The sequence below is a fragment of the Selaginella moellendorffii genome, unplaced genomic scaffold (genome assembly GCF_000143415.4).
Source record: "Selaginella moellendorffii unplaced genomic scaffold, v1.0 SELMOscaffold_18, whole genome shotgun sequence".
Taxonomy (NCBI): Eukaryota; Viridiplantae; Streptophyta; class Lycopodiopsida; order Selaginellales; family Selaginellaceae; genus Selaginella; species Selaginella moellendorffii.
Genome location: NW_003314279.1, coordinates 2283778 through 2307466, shown reverse-complemented (window position 1 = coordinate 2307466; position 23689 = coordinate 2283778). Strand labels below are relative to the sequence as shown.

General features: G+C 38.6%; 2 protein-coding genes across 2 annotated transcripts in view; both read left to right on the top strand.

Annotated features, from left to right (window-relative positions):
- LOC9650392 (pentatricopeptide repeat-containing protein At1g09410, mitochondrial) overlaps positions 1 to 3107 on the top strand; it is an 11149-nt gene extending 8042 nt beyond the window's left edge. The window contains exons 4-6 of the mRNA XM_024676757.1: positions 1904 to 1993; positions 2097 to 2270; positions 2421 to 3107. Of these exons, the coding sequence (XP_024532525.1) occupies positions 1904 to 1993; positions 2097 to 2270; positions 2421 to 3107 (951 nt within the window). The remainder of the gene's footprint in view (positions 1 to 1903; positions 1994 to 2096; positions 2271 to 2420) is intronic.
- Positions 3108 to 3111: 4 nt separating this feature from the next.
- Positions 3112 to 15471, top strand: LOC112346896 (pentatricopeptide repeat-containing protein At2g35030, mitochondrial-like). Its single transcript, XM_024676756.1, has 3 exons — positions 3112 to 3830; positions 3915 to 3984; positions 15325 to 15471. Exons 1-3 carry the CDS (start codon positions 3112 to 3114, stop codon positions 15469 to 15471), a joined length of 936 nt encoding a protein of 311 aa, XP_024532524.1.
- Positions 15472 to 23689: the final 8218 nt, after the last annotated feature.

Below are 23689 nucleotides of genomic sequence, written 5' to 3'. Positions count from 1 at the left end.
AAGCAAAGACTAATGAACCTCATGATACTCAAGTGGGACACCACTCTACCAGTGTTAGGAGCACTACAATTAGTTTGCTTTTCAGGAGTGGGAACTACTTTTGAGCACTTTCTTAAGAAGCCTCTTTAGCATTCCTTAAATCTATGCTTATTAACCCCTAATCCCAACCCTAACTTGATTTGGAAGCACTGCTGGAGAATTCCTTCAAGATTGCATCCTAACCTCACTATCCCTATTATACTTTTGGAACCCTTTACATGTTTAAGAGATGATTGCTTTGAGCTTTCACCCTATGATCTGTATTAATATTTAAACTTAGCCCCTGGACTTGGTTTTGGACTCAATCTTGAATTCGATCTCGGATCTCAAACTCAATCTCATCAAATGAACTCTTTATTATTTTGGTCTTGATTTTGGGGATCTTTTTAGCCTACAACACTTCAGTAAATTGGTGCCAAAAAGCAAAGGAATAAAAGCACATAACAACTCATAAACATATAACTAAAGAGTAACAGAAAAAGAGTATAGAGTGATATTGAAATAGTTCTAGAGCATATAACATCCTAATGTGAATACCTGTATGTAAACGGAGCTAAATAAAATCTAGGGTTATTTCAATATATCAATGGTCTAATGCGAGGATATGGGTAATCCACTAGCTAGTGTGGTATAGAGTTTGGGCTTACACCCAAGTCAAATGAAAAACAAAAATAAACAACCTTTTATCCCTACTATATATTTTATACCTTCTATCCCTACTATCTAAGGATATCTATAAGTTGTGTTATGTCAATTGCACATACAATTAAGTAGTATTTTCCTTTTGAGCCTAATGTTTGTACATTTAGAGATTTTGCTAGATCATAAGATGGGCTATAAAGTACCGAAAAGAACTAATTTAATAAGCTATAAGTGTGGAACTTACTTCTCATGTAAGTAGTGTAATTGAAAATTATTTATTTTGATCATAAAATGTTATAAGTTTGACAACAAATGCTACTCTTCAGATTGTAACCTTGATAATAAAGAAGAGCCCAAAGAGGTAAAAATGTTTTAAGATGTATATGTCATTGATTCATTATATTAAGGATTCTATGTCAAAATTATTAGCTAATAACAATCCAATATAATTGTATAACTTTAAAATATAAGATTACTATTAGATTAAAATTTAGACTATAATGTGCAAGTATATTTAAGAATACTCTAAGTTTTTATTAATAAAATTAATTACAGAATCTAAATATTTTTCTATCAAATTTTATAAAACAATTTGAAATAATAATTAGATTTTAAGAATTCGACTCTATATGGTAGTAGATTTACTTTGTTTTAATATAGGACTAATAAAAGTTGACATTTCCCTCTATGTACCTTCACAACTATATAGTGGTTAGTTCTTTTTTGATTCATCATCCCTCTCAGGGTATGCTATGCCTCTCCAAACAATAGTTGATTGATTGTAATGTCAAAAGTTTGCACCTCTAATTGCGTTTTTTTGCTTAGATGAATCTAATAAAATCTAAACCTTAATATCTTAAATATTAAATAAAATAAAAGATATTTTTATTTTTTAAATTATGTTTATTTAGACTGAAAAGGACCAATAAGTAAATAATTTTAAATTTTATTTTATCTAAATTTAAAATATTTTGTTTAAAATAAGGTTGTAATTTAAGCTTAGAATTTTACACAGGTGTTTTATTATTCAGTGCAGGTAAAGGAAATTGAGTTGCTAACATAACTTAATTATCTTGGAGCTCTTTCGCCCGATGATGGAGATAAGTCTTTGTTGTTTTCTTGAGGTTACCATCTTTGAAAAAGAAGCTTTGGGAGTTTTTCTAGGACTTTTCCAACACCACCTCCATAATCCATCACGCTAATGCATGGGCTGTATTGCAAGGCTCTCCTCCGCAAGGCCAATGAGATGATCAACAGCAATGCTAAGATGGGCATTCTCAAGGACTACATGATGCCTTCGTATGTACTTGCTGTATAATGTTAGTGTTATGCTTGCATAGCACCCACCCAGATTCAGGAGCTGCAAAAAAAAGAATCTATTGCATGAGTGATCCGCTGGTGAATTGTCCGGTCAGCCAGCAGACCATGTATCTCCAGCAGCAACAAGCATGAATCCGGCAGCTGCACGAGAGCCTTGCCTCGATCTAGAGAAGTGCGTTCTTCTCATCAAATCCTCCACAACAATCGCCCAGGCCAAGTCCACTCACTCGCGAGTTCTTCCTTGTCTCAAACACTTTCCCGGCTCCCAGGTCTTCCTCTCCAATCTCCTCATACAAATGTACGGAAGATGTGGCAGCATCTCCGATGCTTGCTTGGTCTTTGAGGGAATCCAAGATAAGAATTCCTTCTCGTGGGATCTTTTGCTCTCGGCATATGCCCAAAACGGGCATATTCAAAAGGCAAAGTACGTTTTTGATGAGATGCCACAAAGGTCCCCGGCATCATGGACGGCCATGTTGGTGTCATGCGCACGGAGTGGCTACCTTGGTGATGCCGAGGATATGTACAAATACATGCCGTTTAAAGACATTGTGGCCAAAACCTCTATTCTTGTGGCATATGCCCAATTGGGGCATCTTGCTAAAGCGCTTAAAATATTTAGCGAGATGCCTCGCGCTGATCAAATTTGCTGGAATGCAATGCTTTCGGCCCACACCCGAAACGGGAATCTCATGGACGCTAGAAGATTTTTTAAGTCAATGCCTGCAAGGAATCTATCATCGTGGACGACTATGCTCTTGGCATATTCTCAAGCTGGGCATCTGCTTGGCGCCAGTTACATATTTGATTCTATGCCCTACAGGGACATGGTGTGCTGGAACGCGATGTTCACGGCATTCTCCATCCACGGATGTCTGGAAGAGGCGCGAGGAATGTTTGAAGTGATGCCTGAGCGAGATCTTGTGTCGTTCAATGGGATGCTGTGTGGATTCGTTTACAATTTTGCCAGGGATTTGGAGCACGAGATGGTGGAGGAATCGAGAAAACTTTTTGATTCAATGCCGGAGCGTGATCATGTCCTGGACGAACATGATCTGCCTGTATGGCCAGAGTGGAGATCTGGAAAAGGCGCGAGAAGTATTTAATTCCATGCCGGATTTTGACGTCGTTTCAAGGACAGCGCTTCTTGTCGCCTTCGCCCAAAATGGCGATCTCGCTGCTGCTAGAAACGCATTCGACCAGATGCCGCAGCGGGATATCATCGCCTGGAATGCTATGCTTCTTGCAAATGCTCAGCATGGAAAGTTTGTGGAGGCTAGAGCCTTTTTCGCCGCCATGCCAGTGAGAGATCTTGTTTCGTGGAACACAATGCTCATTGCCTATGCCGAGCGCGGCGATTTGGAATCCGCTAAACTTTGCTTTGATTCTATGCCGGGAAGGGATCAAGTATCCTGGAATGCTCTAATTTCCGCGTATGCCGAAGCCGGCCATTTGTCACTGTCGACATTGATGTTTGATAGTGCGCCTTATCACGATCTAATCTCTTGGAATGCAAGGTTAACAGCATTCACGCACCATCTACAGTTTATGGAATCAGTTAAGATCTTTCACCAAATGCCAGACCGAAACATGGTGTCCTGGAATGCAATGCTCTTGGCATTTGCCAGAACTGGGCATGCGGTAAAGGCCTTAGCGTTTTTCCATGCCATGCCTGCTTGGGATGTTATTTCCTTCAACACCATATTGGGCATGAATTGGAGTATGCAGCTCTTGGCTGTGATGCTTTTGGAGGGATTCTTTGCTGATGATGTGACGTTCACATCAGTTTTGTTGGGTTGTAGTCATCAAGGTGGAATAGTAAATGCAGGGTCAGTCTTTTTGTCTATGATAGTTGACCATGGACTTACTGTAAGGAGGGAACAATATGGATGTGTGGTTGATCTTCTTTGCAGAAGTGTTCATTTGTGTGGAGCTAAAGAAGTTCTACTTGCCATGCCATTTACACTAGACAGCTGTGATCAGGTCTGTATGCTGGAAGCATCAAACAATAAGATTTATTCTCCTTATTTCTCATTAAAAAGAAAAATCAGAAACAAGTACAATTAGTTGATAAATTAATAAACATAAAATTGAAGGTTTAAACCATTTTATTATTTCTGGCTTTTATCAAACCTAAAAAATAGATAGTAAAATCCGTGTAGAGTTCTTTTCAAATTACAAACTTAAATTTATCTTGAATTTGATATCGTATGCATGTATGTATTGTGTGGAATTATTGTCTATAACCATTATCAAACCTCAAAAAAATCATATTGAAGGAAGAAAATCCAAAGTTTTTGCATACAATTGATTTGAGAGAATTTAAATTTATAGCAGGTTTGAGAGAATTTAAGCAATTTGTACAATTATAATCTGGAAGAAGAGAAGGAAAAAAAATTGAGAAGCTATAAATTCACACATGATTAGGAAATGTTGATGATATATTTATTGATCAAGAGGCTTTAAAGAATGGCTAAGTCTCTCACAAATTGGCTATTAGTTTTAAATTTAATATAGTTATATCTGACTATGGCATTAAAAGGAAAAAGTCAAATAATGATGCTTCTAATTTTATTTTTGCAAAATATATTAAAAATAAAAAAATTAATAGCCAAGAATATATTCACTAATGTATTAAGGTTATATTCTTGATTTTAAGGAGGTTATCTTGGGATAATTATAACATGAAATGCTTGTCTTTAGTTAGCTGATAAAGAAATTAATAAGAGTTAAAGTTGGCTGGTGAATAAGAATTGAAGTTGGCTATTGAAGTGATCAATATGAATTAAATCCTTGATATCTTTTATTGAGTATTTAATAAAATACAAGTATATTTTAGATGGTTTACTCACTGGTGTGGTAGTGAATATACCTAAAATATACTTGGTATTCTAGAATATTTTACCATCTAACTGTTTTATTCATTTAGATTAATCTTTATTTATAATTTATAAACATGTTTATAAATTATAAGCACTATATAATATATTATAGTTTATTATAACATCTAATGGTTGATATGAAATAAGATTAATCTTGTTTTACAAATTATAAATATATTTATAATTTTAAATTTCCATTTTATCAATTAGATTAATAAGTAAGAATAATATTACTATTAAAAAAACTAAGCATTATTGTATGCAACATGCAGAAAATTATTTTTAAATTTTATAAAGAAAATAAGATATTATTGAAAGGATTATACCTGTACAATAATGATTGTTAGCAGAGGTTTTTTTATTTCAATATAATAAAAATACTAACATGTAAAGGTCTCACACTTTAGTTAATGAGTCAACTATGGTCAATATTTAAAACTTACCTAGTTATCCTCAAGAATGAGTTCTGATTATGCTTGTCTTGGTGTCATTTTTTTAATCTCAAATATATCTTTATCAATATCATTCTTACATGTATCCTCTTTCCTTATAACACATATTATGACAATAAAAAACATTAGATGAATATTCACCCCTAATTGAAGTCGTATGAGAGAAGGGAAATTTAATACATTCTAAATAAAAACAAAAGATTAAACATACAAGTTTTTACTTATACAATTCAAGATGGGATATAATATACATATTGTTGTAGCTATAGCAATAAATATATGATTTCATGTTGGAGCATTATATATTTACACATATGTGGATAATTTTTTTGTTTTGAGTTGCTTGCAAAAATATTTTACATACAATCACTTTTCGATTGCCATCTCTGCCAAGCATATGTGTAAATATATAATGTTGTCTTTGCCACCAAATGTTTGTAATAAATTTGGTAGATATACATCCAACAAGTTTGAGTAAGTGAATATAACTTGTTGTAAGCTGAGGTAAATATATTGGCCATGATCTTCTTAAAGTTAATGTTTAGTGCTATATGGTGGATATTGTGTAGTGTTGAAAGCCTATTTGCAGAGCACTAGTCATTACTGTTGTCTTGACAAAGAAAATGCAATGCACAATACTCTTGATGGCAAACTCAAGAGTCTCTTAGTACATAGTACCAAACTCCACCACCCCAAAATCTTTGTATATTCTTATAGACCTTTGTTTTGCCTTCTGTTACTAAGCAAAATTTGTTAGTCATCTGTGGCACCTTCCACCACACTTCATATAGTGTTGAGTGGCTCCCATATGCATGGCATATAAAGGTGAAGGTCCTAAAACACCACCCACTATTGCGTGCTAAAATGAAATGCATCTATACCATTGCAAACCACATAGAGCAAAGCAACTATATAAGCAATCTGATTGCATCTTTGCTACTAGGATATGAAACATCATGATCCCAACCATATACACCTATATGAAATTTTTATATATGTGCAGATGCCTTTCGTGTGTGGATTGATGATTGAGTGGCTGTATGAGCTGACCAAAAATTGGCCCCAAGAGCATATGTGTGCTAACTTCACCCTCCCTCATACTTGTTGAAGTATGAATGCAAAACAAGTCGTACTTAGCCCTAAGTAGCTTTCATAGCTTGTTTTGTTGACCCTCCAAAGTCTTGCATATTGTCATCTAACACCATCTGACTACCAACAAACCAGCCATACACAAAGTAAAGAGGGGAAAGCCATTTTGTTCCTCTAAACATAGATGCAAAGCCTGTATACTAAGACAAATTTATACACACTTGCAACACTCTAAATCTGAAAAAAAAAATATATATTACATGCTCACCTAGCAAATCTGAAAAACTATGTATTGCATGCTCACTTGGCAAGTCTTAAGGAGTTTGGGGGTATCTGGAGCTATGCATTGCATTCAGGAGTGGTTAAAAAGCCCACATGGCCTCATTATGGTAGTGGGCTCATTAAGCTTTCTATTCATGCTCTATTACTTTGAGCAATTCCTATGGCGTTGAATGCACTTTTTATCACGATGGAAATATCTTCTTCACCCACTTTTGTGCCACACTAGATAGTTGTGAAAAATATCAAAGTCCATTGCCAAACTCCTGTGGGAGATTTGCTACTCAATTGTTATGCAAATTGGTAACTCTATAAATTCCTCAACTTTTGCGTCCAAGGACAAAAGGATACCCTCTCAAATGTCTGTGTTGGGTAGTGTCCAAACCTATAACACAAGATATACACATTTCCCCACTATGGCATCTAGCCCCAAAAAGGTTGCTTTAATCTACCCCAATCATAGCAGAAGGTAATGGTGGCATAACCGTGCATAATGTATTTATGTGCAATCTCAATAGCCACTAAGGCCCCTAGCATGTGCTATCAAGTTTACGTACATGCATGCTTGGCATCACAAAGTTGTAACCCTACAAAGTATATCTGTGTGTTATTGATTAGCCGCAAAAAATCAATGTTATTGTTTTCACATAGACAAAGGAAGTCTATCATATACCTGATTTGTGCCCTATCCTTTCATCCAATGCCACCACACTCTCTTCATCCTCCATTGAAACTGCCTCTTCTATGGTTACAATGTCTATATTTACATTTGATATTGCATTAGCAACTACATCCATCTCCACAAGGACTTCGTTGAAAGTATGGGTTAGGAATTAGGGCAATTCTATGGTTGCCCTAGTTGGTGCAAGTTTAGAACTAACCCGGTTCGTGCACCTCTAGAACCACCAGGTCTTAATGGTCATCAAATAGAATGACTACCTCTTGGCTTAGAGGATTGCAAATTGAAATTATGCAAGGCTTTACAGGTAAATAGCCATGACTAAAGTGTAGGTTTTGTTGTGGGGTCACTAGAAGAACTGGTATGGGGAGCTTAGCATCCCCCCCACCAACCACTCTAACTTGTATTGTAAGATTTCTAGTTCTATCGTCTATGTCATGGGTTTGTATAGGTAGATAGCAATAGCTTGCCTACACATATGTTAATTCCCCCCCCCCCCACAAACTGCTAATGCTTTCTTCGGAACATTGTATGGCCAACTTCATTGATGTCAATAGAATCTTGAATACATTCCACCCATAACCCAATAATGCAAAGATGACACTCCATCACCATATCATGATGATATGCTAATCTGTACCATCATCCTTAACCTTTCCTTCAAACTTTGCATCAACTAACACTTCCACCACTATATCTTGCAACAAAGAAATATAATAGTTCCCCTACATGCCTACACTAGGAACCCAATCAAACACAAGGGCAGTGTAACTTTTGCTAGTGGATCATGCACATGTCCCACCACACGTATGTTTGGTAGTCTTTATTAGCACTAAGCCTGCTCATTGCTATATTATGGCATGCATGGAGGCCATAGCAAAGCATAGATGAAAGGAGTCATGAATATGTCATTTTGAACTATGTCATGAAGGGATTGTTTTTATCAAGCACTTTGGAGCAATTCTTAAAATTTAATACAATTTTTGCACATTAGTAAACATAGAAAAATAGTCTATTGCATAAATGACTCCATAAAGTGCAAACACAAGAATGTTACATACTAGCAAAGAATAACAAATAAAATATGCATTTTTTATTTGTTGCACTCTTAACTAAACAATAGAGAAAAAAAAATAAGACCACTGCCTATCACTTTCAATAAGTATATTACACTCTAAAAAAAAAAGGAAATTTAAGCACACATCAGCATCATATATGCACAAAATCTGAAATCCATAATCGGCTATAGGTTGTGAGTAACAATGGATAACCTATAGCCAATGGTAAATAGTTGTGGTTAGGTATGGATCCATCATAACTCCTTTTGCTTGCCACATTTACCATTACTATATAATTAATCAATTGATGGGTCGTGATTGATCAATGGGCCTATTGATCAATTGATTGACTACAACTAACCATTAATTGATTGAAGGGCTCAATCAATGATCCATCCATATGGCAAGCTTGTATGGGTAAACTAATGGATCCATCTAAGAAAGATGAATCCTCCCAAGTAAAAAAACAATAAAACATCTATATATTTGCACAAAAATTTACTTGTAAATTGTTATTATTTGCAATTTTATTTAAGAGTTCCATAAATAAATATTGAATAACTTGTTATGTAAGAGGAGGTATTCTCATCCTTCCTCCTCTTTGCACATTTGAAGGGAAGATATATAAATTCTAAATCAAGGAATATGTTGTAAGAGTATAAAATTGCTACAAATTTAATACAACTAATTAAATATATTGTATACCAAATGTTGCCACAAAATTTTAAAATTGGAAGCAATAATTTATGGTAGCTAATGTTTTTAAAATTAATTTAAAGAAACCTAAAATCATATAAACCATACTTTAATTCCAGATTAGTCAAAGGGCAAAATGCCATAAAATTTGTTTTGCCTCAAAATAATAGAGAATTTTTACCAAATTAAAGCTTCTTATTATATAGTATTGGTATTAATTGTGTATAAGCACTATAGATCATATGTATAGAAGCTTATATATGCATTTACACATGTAATTGCAAATACCTTGGAAGGGCAAAAGTATATAGATATAATATTATAGTCTTATATATATGTATATATAAAAAAAACATGAAGAAGATATTCATTTATCAAGAGTGTCCCTCCATGCAAAAAAATCACAACCATTACAAGAAATCACTCTGGATCAAGATTGTATGATGTTTGTGATGTGTTTATGTTGCATGATTTATTGCATTTTTGGCATCTAAACTCTAAATGGTGTGAAGGCTCCTCCTTCATAACATTATAAGGAAGGTCTTTTGCCATCTCACGTTTGTTGACTTTGCCTTCAACCATTAGCTTATGTTCATTTACCACCTCATGCTATGCAATGTAAAATTGTGTTACAAGGTGTGTGGCACCAACCCTACAAAGAAAAAATAACTAAAAAGAAGTAAAGGATATCTATTAAGATCATATGTTATAAATGCTTATCACACCTTCATAGCAACATCAACTTTGTCATATGTGATCTTGCACTTGTAGAGTTGCTTCCTTTACATTCTCAAAATCTAGCATTTCTTCTTCTACAATCTCCATAACAGTGAAATGCTCTTCTACCACTCCTTCTTTACTTTCCTTCACAATATTATCCTCCACTTGTGTTGCTAACTCTGTGACTTGCAATAGAGGAGGGTTGTATGGAAAACCCACACATGCATGTTTGTTATGCCGGGAGATAAAAGGACTCTAATCTCAAATATGTGTCTTAGCAACTATTGCCACTAAACTGTGTCTAGTCCAATAAAGCATGAATCTTTCTCTTGGAAAGAAAAAAAAAAACACATATAAGCATAAATATGTGGAGGTATATAAATGATATAAATATACTAGTATCCCCACATGCAACTATCCTCAATTAGCATAATAATGCCTTAATTCTTGATATTCTACAAAAAAAAAGAGCTGAATAACTTTACATGCATTTCAAAATTCAAAATATACTAATAGGGGACTCGCTTGGAAGTATGTCCACACTAACAAAGTGATATGAATGTTTGGACTCAACAATGCCATACTATAGTTATATACCTAAGTGCTTGTCATTAATATAGGTGTAAAACTATCAACTCATTGGCTATGGAAAGAAGAATCTAGATTAAAAAACACATATACATTGAAGAGGAATAGGTATAAATTAGTTACTTACTTACGTGTAACCATTGCATTGCAATGCACTACAACATAATCACTGTAGCAACCACTAAACTTAGGCCAAGAAACAAAAACCCAATAATAAAAGGTTTATACTATTAATTTGTAGTGTAACAAATCACTACAACGCTAAAAACCATCATGTTTAATACCCCAAGCACCCAAACGAATGTTTTACTTCCGCACTCCAATCAATTACACTTGCCATTTAGGGCATCATATTGCAAATAAACTATGAGAAATGAGAGGCAAGATTGATTCATTTAAGCACAGTGCATATATTAGAGCGTGCTACACTTCCAAGCTGCAAGAAATGAGCTACAACAGCAAAAAATAACCTATAGCCATGAGAAATGAGCCACAGCCATGAAAAGTGAATTATAATTGTGAGAAATGAAAAGAGAGATAATGATCACAATTAATACATCACAAATCTGTGCTCATAAAAATGAAACAAAAAAACCATTGCCATGCACCACACTTCCCTCCAAAAGTGTTCGATTAGCTATAAGCACATTATCATTGATATGTATAAAAAGGCATAATTTTCACTTAGTTGTGAACTGGGGAACCACATAAAAATAATATATTGTGGCCTTCCCACATATTCATCATCTTCATCTTTATTTCATTAAACTCCCCTACCCAATCATCGCATATGTATTTAAGCCACAACTCCACCACTCATAGATGAAGTTTGATGTCCTCATCAAACAATAAACCATTTTATAAAGTAACACTAGCATGTATTACCCTTTTCATCCTTAGCACCAAGCCAATATTTGTTAATAGTTTGATACCGAAGGCTCACCATTCCTTTCCTATCCTTTAAGGAGTATAGTCTCTTCAACTTAAAAACTCATTAGGCCACTTATGGTGGTCCTTCCCCATTTCTTTGTTTAGTTTATGTTAAACTTGTTAGAGACACTTTCTCTATTTCAATTTGACTATTCATTCAGGAGTAACCTCAGCCTCTACTAACATAATCATCACATTTTGGAATTTTTAATTTTGACTTCTCCAAGTCAATTTCCTATTGTCCTGCCACTAACTTATACTTAAAGTGTGCTACAAATCACAACTTAGGAATTTAATTCCTTTGAACTATCGAGTCCTTTCACTTGACAAGCCTGTAATCATGCATGGACTCCTCCATGCTTGGCCCCATAGGCAATCTCTTTTTGAAATTAACATCTTTAACTAGAGTCTTTGTTCCCTTGACTTGCCAATCTCACTTAGTAAGTCACTCGATTAGTGTAACATGGTTTCATACATAAGTGTGAAAGTCTTTAACCATTGACTTTCATTCAAAGCCATCTCTTTGAACACTTAGGGACTACTTCCCCAACTTTAATAACTTTGCTTTATGGCAAGTTTTAAGACCATGTTTTTGTTGTGCCACTCTAATTTTGTGCATTCCTTTGAATCATTTACACTTGTCTTTCTAGATATTAACCTACTTAGAATTGTCTTTAGGAACCTTGAAGGGATTTTGTCCTTAGCTTGCTAAAGCCTCTCCTTTTGCAAGCTTTCTAATTAGCATATAGTCTAACATGGATAATTCCATACTTTAGACTCTCTATAGCATCATAGTTGCTAATAGTAATATGTTTGAACACCCACTTAAGTCTCCATTCTTAACTTACATAATCACCCTTGGTTATACCCTTTGATTCCTATCGTTTGGTTTTATCCCTTTACTATTTGCTTTTATGCCTTATGCCTTCCCTTTAGTTATTCTCCTCTCATCTAGGAGAATAGTTTTATACTTTTTACCATGCCTTAACAAGTATTCTTAAGGATGAACCTATTTAATAACTTAGAGAGTGGTTCTTCAAGTTGGATATGTTTACCGTGTAATCCCACACACTAGGATTAACATTGTTATGCATAGGCCTCTTTATGCCCATTGCTAGCCATGCCAAAATCCTTTTTTAGCTTTGTCCAATTCAGATGGATGGATTTCTCCCATCTCTACAACTTTGGACATTAGATAGCACCTCTTATCAATTATTTACTAGGGACTTAATCCCTTGGGCCTTATCTAATGCCCTCATAATTCCAAACACCACTCCTTGGTGTTTTAGAGTGTTTTAGTGTCCCAATAATGACTATAGCAACATCTTTGCAATAGTTACATACTGATTTTTAGGGCCCAAGATCTTGTCAACTATGGCAATATGGAGATGGAATGTCAGTCATAGAAGCATCACCAACAATTCTTACTTTCGGACAGGAATGAGTTCCTCATGCCGGGGATGGTCCAAAGTTGAGTTGAGCTCATAAGTTGAGCTCAATTCAACACAAGTCAACTCAAGTCAACATAGTCAATAAGAAATATTACAAAGGAGATCTAAATTGAACAAATGAAGGTTCTAGCAAACTTTAAAATATTAAAAATACGTAAATATCTAAGTTAAAAGTTTCTATAAGATTGAATTGTTTAAAAAGGACAAAGTTCATGAGAACCTATCTTTTATAAAACTATATTATTTTATTATGACAACTGTTACAGCTGTCATATTTGATTTGACTACTTAATATTTTGAATACTTTTACAGCTGTAGATACTATTCCTTCATTCAAAAGATTTTTTAGGGTTCTTGAGAAGATGGGAAGCAAGGAAAATACAAGATCTGTGAGTAAGAGTTGTAGTGCAAAGGAATGTGAGAATGTTAATTTTGTTTCACTACCACAATCTCCATATTACACTCTTGGTCTTTATTACCCATTTGGGAATGTGGAGACCACTATCACGATTGATAAAAATGCTCCTGTTACTTCTGAAACAACAGTCCAGAGCAAGAGAAATGAAGAAATGAACAGCACAGCGGAAAGCACCAAGAAATCTACTCCATAAAACTTTCCATGACATTTGTAATTTATATATTAATTCATATTAAAAACTCTATTGCTTGCCTATATCGCAATCCTCTCATATGATAAGACCAAGGTATATTTTGTAGTGAATCCTCATTAAAAGTTTTTGGGAATTGTTTGTAAATAATGATAAAAGAAATCAAAATCTTTCGAAAGACTCAAAAGTAATATCACATCAAAGAATCAACTTTATCTACATTTCCAAGACTAAAAGGCAATCTCACATGAGAGAATGGTAGTGTGCCAGCGTGCTCTACCACTATAATGTAGTCTATATTTCCTTGCAATTTATTTCCCTAGACATTTGGCATGTGTAGAAAACAATATATGTGTAGCAAAGTAGGATTCATCATAATGATAGAGCATGTATATACACAATAATTTAAAATTCTAGAAGCTCTTATGTTTACAAGAAAGCTATGATTATGAAGCCCCAGTTCCAAGACTGACATTTAAAGAATCTGAGTATTTTCAGTGTCATAATAAATAAACCTCATTCCCAAGAATCTGAGTATTGTCAGTGTCATAATAAATAAACCTCATTCCCAAGACTAAAACTTAGTATATAAACTATCTAGAAAAGTTATAGTCATTGTAGGTTTTTTGTTCTCCTTGAGCTCCTTAGAAGTTTATATTGAAATGGCTCAAAGGAGACCTATTGCTAATCGTACTTGGCCCCCAGCATTTCATATCAATCTCCACCTCCATCCCCAAGTTCTACCAACATTCCACCTTCACCTCCACATAACAATCCTTTTTCTGCTGAGGGCTCTAGTGAAGCTAAATTAGAGCTCCCTATATGTGAAATTCCGGATCTTGCTACTAGAGAGGGATTGCCTCCAGCGCTTCAAGAGCAATGCCACATGTTTTTGCAAGATCTTGCTCCTGACATGGTGGGACTACTTGAAAGCACAGAAGGCTATTATATTTGGTGTCCAATATGCTACTTTTTCTTGGACAAGACAAATGGCTCTATGGGTTTACAAACTTTTCTTGAGCACTGTAAGAATTGCCCAACGGCAGGTCTGGAAAATGTGCACGTGTGGATGTACAATAAATTCAAGAATGAGTTATAGACACATACCCACTATCGCTTCATGGTGAGGAACAACATCCCCTTAGGAAACACTGCATTGGCTAGTGCAAAATATGGGGTTTTTAGGCCACCCTATAGTGGAATGTAAGATCTAGAATTACTTTACTATACTATAGTATTGTCACTATTAAAAGAAAAAATATAATAAAATGATATTAGTTGTAGGTAACATACCTTGTTCTAGAAGGTGCTATCATATCACATACAATTGTTTACAAAATGTTGAAGGAGGAGATGGCAACACACAAGCACTATAAAGTGATGGTGACAGGTGAGAATGATAATCTATAATTATGGTATCTGACACTGACACTAACATCTGACAATTTTACTGACATCTGACACTTTCACTGACATCTAACATATAACAAGCTTTCTATTTTATGTAAGGATGCAATTAACTTTCTTCTGCTTCATCATCAACATAATGATTTCTTTTATACTTCCTCCTATATTGGTATTGTGGGGAAGATTCATCTTGCATATGTTGAGCCATGGCTTCTGCATAGTCAGGGAGACTTCCAAAGCCTCCAATTTTAGAAACTCCAGGTGACTATGATCTATAAAATAGAATGAAATATATATTGAAATTTTAATAAACATAATTTACCTCCTTGAGGTTGAAGGCAACTCACGAAATCTTCTGAGCCAGCGTTTGAAGAAATGATGTTCTTCAATAGCAAACACCAACCTACCAGAGTCACGTGCTGCCTCCACCATAGAACCGCTACCTGCTGTGCAATCAATCACAACACCATCTGGTGGGCAATAGAGCTCAAGCAAGACTTGCATTGCCGATGGAGTTCGGAATCGGTACCCTGGAAACGTATTGCAGATCTACTCATCCACAAGGTTGGGTATGATGTTAGTGGAATTGTCATACCCAAGCAAAGCACGTGCTGCACGTTCGCTATCATGAAACCCATCATGTGTATTTCTGCAGAAGGCATGATAGGTCCACATCATAACCTGGAAAATAAAAATGTTTAGAAATTAGATAAAAATATAAAATACATACTCACATTTTCAGGCTTCCCTTAGACGCCCCTCGTATCAACGCCAATAGGATCCATGATGCATCCGGAAGAGAATGACTTGAAATGAACTTCTGCTGTGCACGTCATAAGCTCATACATCCAGTTGGGGTCGTTCGGTAGGATGAAGACGATATGGCCAGCTTCGAGCATAAGTGCTTCGGACAATAGGAATGCATCGCGCAAGTGGTCAGGTGTGAGAAAGTTCCAATCCTCAACTTTCCCATCGATATCTGAAAGACCATCTGGAAAGTCGAAGAGAATGAAGTCCGCAACTGGGAGCACGGGCTTTTGTATCTTTCGGCACCAACGGTTGAACTGGCGGCGTATATCCATGTTGATGTCGTCTTCCGTGAAAGATGTCAATAATCTACTGTAAGAGCCAATGAAGATACCCACAATACCTCGTTGTGTTATTGGGGATACAGGACGGACCTATAAAAGAGCTAAGTGAATGAAAAAAGTAATAAATAGTATGATACCGTCATATGGCGTGTTGTCGATGAGAGTTCCTCCAACTCCTCTTCACGAGCATCTCGTCGAGCTGGAATGAAATTACTACCAACAGTCATTGTTGCAAAAAACATGTATTATCACCTTTAGTTTGTAAATTCACTTTTGCTTACCTCGAGGTCGACGTGATATTTTGTGAACCACTTGATCATCGTTATTTACTAGTAGAACCTGATCTGGATCTTGGTTGTTTGATGGTTGAATTGGAGCCTGTTCCTGACTGTTTGGTGGTGGAACATGAACTTGATCTAGAGCTTCCTCATCCTCGTCTCCATCGTCACTTGCATTGCCATCGTTGCTAGCATTGATAATTTCCTCGCGATCTAGTGTAGAGGTCTCCTTCCCTAGGAGCTCCAACTCCCAAGGGCATTCTATCTTCCGTGCCTTCGGAACTCTCGCAAACATTGTTGGGTACATTCCTCCATCCCTTACACCCTTTGCAACAAGTCGAGTGCAAACTGATGCCTCAAATGGCATGCCTCTATATTGAAGACACTTGTAAACAATATATATATTAAAAAACAGTCTTAGAAATCATATTATACCTATAAGCTGCACGTCGCATGAAATAAGGTTGACCATGTTGGCAATCATAAGTTGTTGTGCTTGTAGACTTCTCTGGCAGCCACTCCTCTTCGATCTCTTCCAATGACGTGTTAATGTAGGTGTCGAAAGACATGAATGTGCCATCTGGATCGTCACCAATGTGTGCTGCCAAGAACTTCTCCCCTTCACTTATAGTTTGCGTGACGTAGACAGCCCTTCTCATCATGTTCTCAAATAGTTCTAGCAGTCCTTTTTCTCTGTTCATCAAGCAGACATTGAGGAACTCTAGAGTCTCTATTTGTTGCTTATATGGAAGCTTTGATTTTGCGATATTGTAAATCATGTCATCTGGAGTTTTGTTCACTGCAAAAGTAACATATGCATAATTAAGAAAAATGAAGTGTGATAAAAAACTTACATTCATGAGAAGAAATTTCGGCTATAGTCTCTAGCCACTCCTTCGGCCTGCGATTGTCTACAATGCATACTAGTTTCTTCAACTTTGAGGACTTTGCATGCTGAATTTTGTGCTCAATTTATACAAACTCAGCTGAGAGCTCTTCCCGACTCTTCTCTGGATATGCAAGTTCGTAAGCATCCTGCTTGACCTTCACCAAAGGCTAAAAACCAAAACAATTAAAAGAGGCTTTTATAAAATAAAAAGGGAAAGACATACCTTACACCACACAATGAGCATAAAACTGATTGGGTTGTTGAACCAAGTTGTACTGTCATTTCGAGTGCGTGAGTGCCGAACAAGTGTTGCGAGATCATCACCATAATGTTGGCGGATGTCATCCTCACTCAAGTCTGCCAAAAATCGAAGTTGCTAGATGTCATGGACAAGATTTTGTTTTTGAATAGCGAACTGCCCAAGCTACATTTAAACATAACAAAACAAATTAAAGTGGAGTTAGAGGTAAAATTATAAAACTTACGCATTGATCTTTTGGCAGGCCAAGATAAGTCTGTTGACATCCAAAGGTCCCCTCGCGTAAACATGGCCGACTGGAATGTTGATATGGTAGATGGGATCATCGCGAAAATGATCGTCGATACACTTCATCCAAGTTCCATATCGGTGGTTACCGTCAATAATTTGGAACATTGTCCCCGCAAGCTGTCGAGTCTCAGGATGTCTGATAAGCATGTCATCAAATTCTAGGGACTTCCTCCTCCAAATAGGATCCCAGCTATTCACAATCTCGGGTGTGATAGTAATGATCTCCGTTGTTCCTAGCTTGCAAAAAGAGACTAGAAACATACCGATATTTGTTGCAAGGCCATTCTGTTTGAACAAGCTGTATATATCCGGGTTGACATACTTGGATGCTGTGCGGACAAGGTTCGTCTGCTGCAAATGGCAAAGGGGGATTTCTCTGATCAAGTCACAAGGGCCTGGCCACTTGAGCGCCTCAAGTGTTTGGTGAACTGCTTTTTCCCTTTTCCGCATAATAGTCTCTTGGAAGCGCTTGTCCACCACGTTGTCAGGAAGGTCTGCAACTCTTTCAGCTCCAGGCTGTTCCTCAGATTCCCTATCGTGAACACCACTAGATTGCCCAACTTCAAGGATTTGCGTTGGTGGTGGTGGTGGTGGCGGCGGGGGCAGAGGCAATAGTGGCAGTGGTGGTGGCAATGGTGGTGGTGGTGGTGGCGATGGAGGTGGTGGAGGTGGTGATGGAGGTGGTGGAGGTGGCGATGGCAGTGGTGGAGGTGGTGATGGTGGAGGTGATGGTGGTGGAGGTGGTGAATCTCTAACTATCTCTGTTGTGCCAATGGACATGTCGATTGTGATGTCACTGTCAGTGCCAAATTGAACTTCTCGTGTCTTCTTGGCTCCAACAACCTTTTTATGTGTTACAATTTTCCTTTTTCTGCAAGAGAAAAAGTTTTGTTAGTCAAACTAAATAAAGATAATGAGAAATTTAAACAATCAAAGAGAAAAAAAAAATCAAGTGGGCCTAGACTCCACCTCAGGCACTTTGGTTGCCCAGGGGGCTGAGGTTATTCAAATAACCTTAGCCGCCTGGGCAGCCAAAGTGCCCGAGGTGGCCGGCTTGAGCTCGAGCTCGGGCAGTTTTGCTCGCCGAGGGGCCGAGGTTATTTGAATAACCTCGGCCCCTCGGCAAGCAAAATTGCCCGAGGTGGCCAACCCAAGTTCGAGCTCAGGCAGTTTTGCTCGCCGAGCGGCCAAGGTTATTCAAATAACCTCGGCCCCTTAGCAAGCAAAACTGCCCGAGGTGGTTGAATAACCTCGGCCCCTTGGCAAGCAAAATTGCCCGAGGTGGCCGGCCCGAGCTTGACCTCGGCCAGCAAAGAAGCAATCAAGAAAAAAAAGGGAAGCAATGGACTCAAAAAATGGAAATGGAAGCAATCAAATCGAAACTCACCCTTGGTGGCATCTTTCCTCCTTTGATTTCTTGATCGTGCTAGATTTCTTGGGCCCTCAATCTCTCCTGCTCGCGCACTCAATCTCTCCTGCTCACGCACTCAATCTCTCCGGAACTCTCCCACTCACGCGCTCAATCTCTCCCACTCGCGCGCTCAATCTCTCCCGCTTGCGCGCTCAATCTCTCGATCTCTTGCACGCTCAATCGCTCGATCTCCTTCGCACTCAATCCCTCGATCTCCTTCACACTCAATCTCTCGATTTCTCGTGCGCTCCACTCACGATGCGAACACTAACCTAATCTTGGCGGCTACCCTAACCCTAATCCTGATGGCTGCCCTAACCCTAACCAATCTCTAATCCGCCGTTCATTCCGAATAACCTAAATCTCAACCATCACAATATCTTTGATCTTATTTTATCTTATCATTATTATTATATGTCAATTATGCTTCTTTATTTTGTATATTTTAATGATGGTATAACTAGCACCTATCAACATTTCTCTTATTAGAGATATAATATTATATTTTACAAATTATCTAGAAAGGATGCATTCTCATCAATATTTTGTACATATTTTGGAATCGTTACAAAAACTTCAAAGAGTATAAATAAGGCACGTTAAAATATGTTGTACTATATCCATCTATGAATGGATGAATCCTCATCCAGAAATTTATTTTGTGTTGTATTAGATCCTAAACAATAGGCACGTGCTTTAAATGTCATTGAGTAGTGTTCACAATTATGGATAAAACTTGAGTTGTACTACGAATCAAATCTGTCATTGAAGAATAAGATTTGACAAGATTTATTATCATCTACCACTTAAAATTTGACAACTTGACATATCACACGTGCTGATAGTTAGATTGGATCTCTTGGTTTGACATGTTATAGCAGAATGTCATTATTGGTATCATTATTAACTATCAAACTTCACGTGCTGAAAATCTTTCCTTGGATCTATGTGTATACATACATTAGACATCATAATAGATGACAGTAATATTAATACTGTCACACTTACACATGTTAAATTTGCTATAGAATTTAAATTCATTTTGTACGTTATCTTCTTATTACTCTATTTAAATTTCAATTATGTTTCACTATAGATTTTTACAAGTAGCATAAAGAGAGAGAACTCCAAAACCTATTGAGAAGGATGGAGAGGTTTCTTCTTCATTTTCGAGATCACCCACCTCTTTCATTCTCTTAGAGTATTGTTTCTGAAAGTTTTTGTGAGACACAAAATCCCTAGGCCCCAAAGTGGAGCTGGAAGGGCACCACATGGTAGTGGCCGAAGCGAGAGCCAAACGAGCGTAACACGTTTGGACCAAAAGCTCCGACTTGAAAAGTCAAGAGCGGGAGTGGAACTCCCAACGAAGTGCTCGAGGAATGAGCACGAAGCGAGCAAAAGGCGAGGCTCCAAAAAGGGACCCAAAAGGACCAACACATGACACGTGGGAGAGTCCGAGATGGAGTCCGAGATGGAGTCCGAGTTGGAGTCCGAGGTGGACCCGAGATGGACCCGAGTTGGAGTCCGAAGTGGAGTCCGAGATGGACCCGAGATGGAGTCCGAGATGGAGTCCGAGATGGAGTCCGAGGTGGACCCGAGATGGACCCGAAATGGAGTCCGAGATGGACCCGAGATGGAGTCCGAGATGGAGTCCGAGATGGACCCGAGATGGACCCGAGATGGAGTCCGAGTTGGAGTCCGAGGTGGACCCGAGATGGACCCGAGTTGGAGTCCGAAGTGGAGTCCGAGATGGACCCGAGATGGAGTCCGAGATGGAGTCTGAGATGGAGTCCGAGGTGGAGTCCGAAGTCGAGACCGAGACCGGGACCGAGACCGAGACCGAGACCGAGATCGGGACCGAGACCGAGACCGAGGCCGAGGCCAAGACCGAGCCCGAGCCCAAGTCCGAGTCCGAATCCGAGTCCGAGTCCGAGTCCGAGTCCGAGTCCGAGTCCGAGTCCGAGTCCGAGTCCGGAGCCTGAGAGGGTGAAAGCCCAAAGCGTTCGTCTCCCAGACCCTGGGGGGTTTGGTGAGCCCCAAAAGTATAGTAGGGGGAGGACTGCAGTGGAGCCAGTTTGGCCAGGAAGGGCCAGTTTGGCCCAGGAAGGCCAGACCCAGTGTTGGGTGATGAACTGACCACTGGGAAGTCCAAGACTAGAGTGAATACGGACCGACAAGCGGGGTAGCTTAGTGAAGTGTTCAAGAGCCGGCTCTAGTTCCCCCGGGAGATCGACTGGCCGATGCTCCCAGTCCAAGTGTGGGTGGCACTACCTACTTGGATACCAGGCGTGGCTCAACGGAACCTCGCTCTAAGCCCATGGCTAGAGCACCTAAAGGCGAAAGGTGGGGAGAGTACCCAGGTGGCTCGCGTAAGGCCACGGTGTTCCGAAATGTTGTCCCAAAGGCCTAGACTGTGGAAAGGAAGAGGAGCAGTCCTCTGGGGTTGTGACCAAGGACACAGTCGTGTGGTGAAGAAGTCCCAGAGGACCATGGGACTTAGTGGTCGGGCCTGTGGGCCTCGATCCAGTGGCAGTGTTGGCAAACACGGCCAGGGGCAGAAAGGGACTTGGTAGGAACTGACAAAGGGACTTTTGGGAAGGCGATTCCCCAGGTCTTTGGGCATCCTAAGGATGCTAAGGAGTGGGTCCAGGATGACCACTCGTGGACAGATGGCCCAGTCTTGGAGAGACGGGATGGTGATGCAAGTGGTATTGGATCACTAGTGCAGCAAAGGTGAATGGGCATGGCCTTAGCGTAACGGGCCGAGATGTCAGTGGTACCTTTGGGTGTCGGTCTTGGGACCGGACACGTGGAGCACTTGGACCAGGTGCAAGTGTGGAGTGGCATGGATGCCATTCTTGGGGCTAGCAAGTCCCAAGTCCTAAATTGGACTTATGGAGGTTGTGAATGAGACTCCTCTAAGTGGTTGGAGGTGTGGTTAAGTGACTAAAGTAGAACGGAAAAATTAGTCGCTTACAGTTTTTTATATCGGCGTTTTGATCTTCGTCTTGGCTCTATTTCTTGACACCAGTATAGTTGCATACTCAGAGTTTCTTCTTTCTGGTGTGGGCGAGGGTGGACAACAATGGGATTTACAAAATTCCAAGTCAAAGGAGATTCGAGTGTTCGGATCTCCAGTCAAAATGCCAAAATGCGCTCCAGCGAAAGTGAATGTGAAGCAAGAGTCAGTTGTTATCCTCTCGTCCTCTTTTAGTTCAAGTGGAGATGTTATGCTAGTGTCGGCACCAAATTCACTAGCTCCAGCTCCAACTTCAGCAATATTCAAAACCGTTAGCAATGCTTTCCAATTTTCACGCCTCTCAATCGATGTGCACTTGTTTTTGTATAGGCTTGTGAGTGAGCTTCCATCCTCCTACAACGGCAACATTTTCTTTGAGCTACCACCTCTTGTCAGCAACACAGGTTCCAAACGGAAGGGGATGGAAACCAAGCAGGATGTCCACAATTGGTGCAAGATCAAAACCACACACTTCCAACATTTTGAAGGCACAGTGTCTATAGTTCATTATGGCAGGCATTTAGATTGTGTGGATGAAGCATGCAATCGAGACCGCTCTAGAAACTCTATATTTTTCGAAGTCAATCCTCCAGCCTATGACACCATTGCTGTTGGATTCAAATGTCGATTCTACAAAAATGCTCCTCTATGTCGTGCTATCTACAAGGCCAAGATGTACTACTTTCTTCCACGGGATAGAGTGGCTGGAAGAGCTGCAGTGCATGTTGGCACACATATGCATCCAATGCAGGAAGGGATACAAAGGAGTTCTCTCAACCATTTCAAAGATGCTGTACAGGAAGAGACTATGAGAAACTCATTTGCAACTCCGAAGCATATTCAGAAGACCGTCCTCAAGGATTTTATCGCAAATACCTTACTCAATCCAGGTTGCCAAAAGACTCAACTAAACGAGGCTAGCTTGTGGGACTTACTACGAGGAGTACAACCTGCTACTAGCTTAAGGAGGTACATCTGTTATTTTTCATACGTTATAATAATAATTTTTTCTTACATTATATTGTTTAGGATAAAATCTTGGATGTGTGAATCTCAAGAGGGGAAGTTGCAATCAAAAATTGACTCCATCCTTGAATTGAAACGGACCTGTCCATACAAATTCATCCACGGAAGTTTATTTCCAGACCAAGTTGTGAATGAGCAAGAGCGCCCCTTCGTCTTCAAAATGTCTACCATGGGCCCTGCCTCTGGCGTAGATCTTGTCTCCCAAATGGACATGTTTGGGTCCAGTGACCTTGCAAATGCATGGGTACATTTTGACCATATGGAGCGTGTATCCGGTTGGACAACCATGGGAGCTCATGTGTATGATCCAAGGTAATTTTTATTCTTATTATATTGAAATTGTTATAATATTTATGTTTTCATAAGCTACGTTGTAACTTAACAATTGCGACAACAGAGTTTAAAGTACAAGACTAGACAGCACAGGAAATATTTTGGAAGTCCCTCTTTGATATTGTCCTAAAGCAGACTGGTAAGCCTGCAAACTTTTGTGGTTTCATGGCAGATGGGGCTGGTGCAAACTAGAATGGTATCCAAGCAGTTTTTGGGAATGGTCAACCATTGGAAGGTCGTGAGAGGACTTGT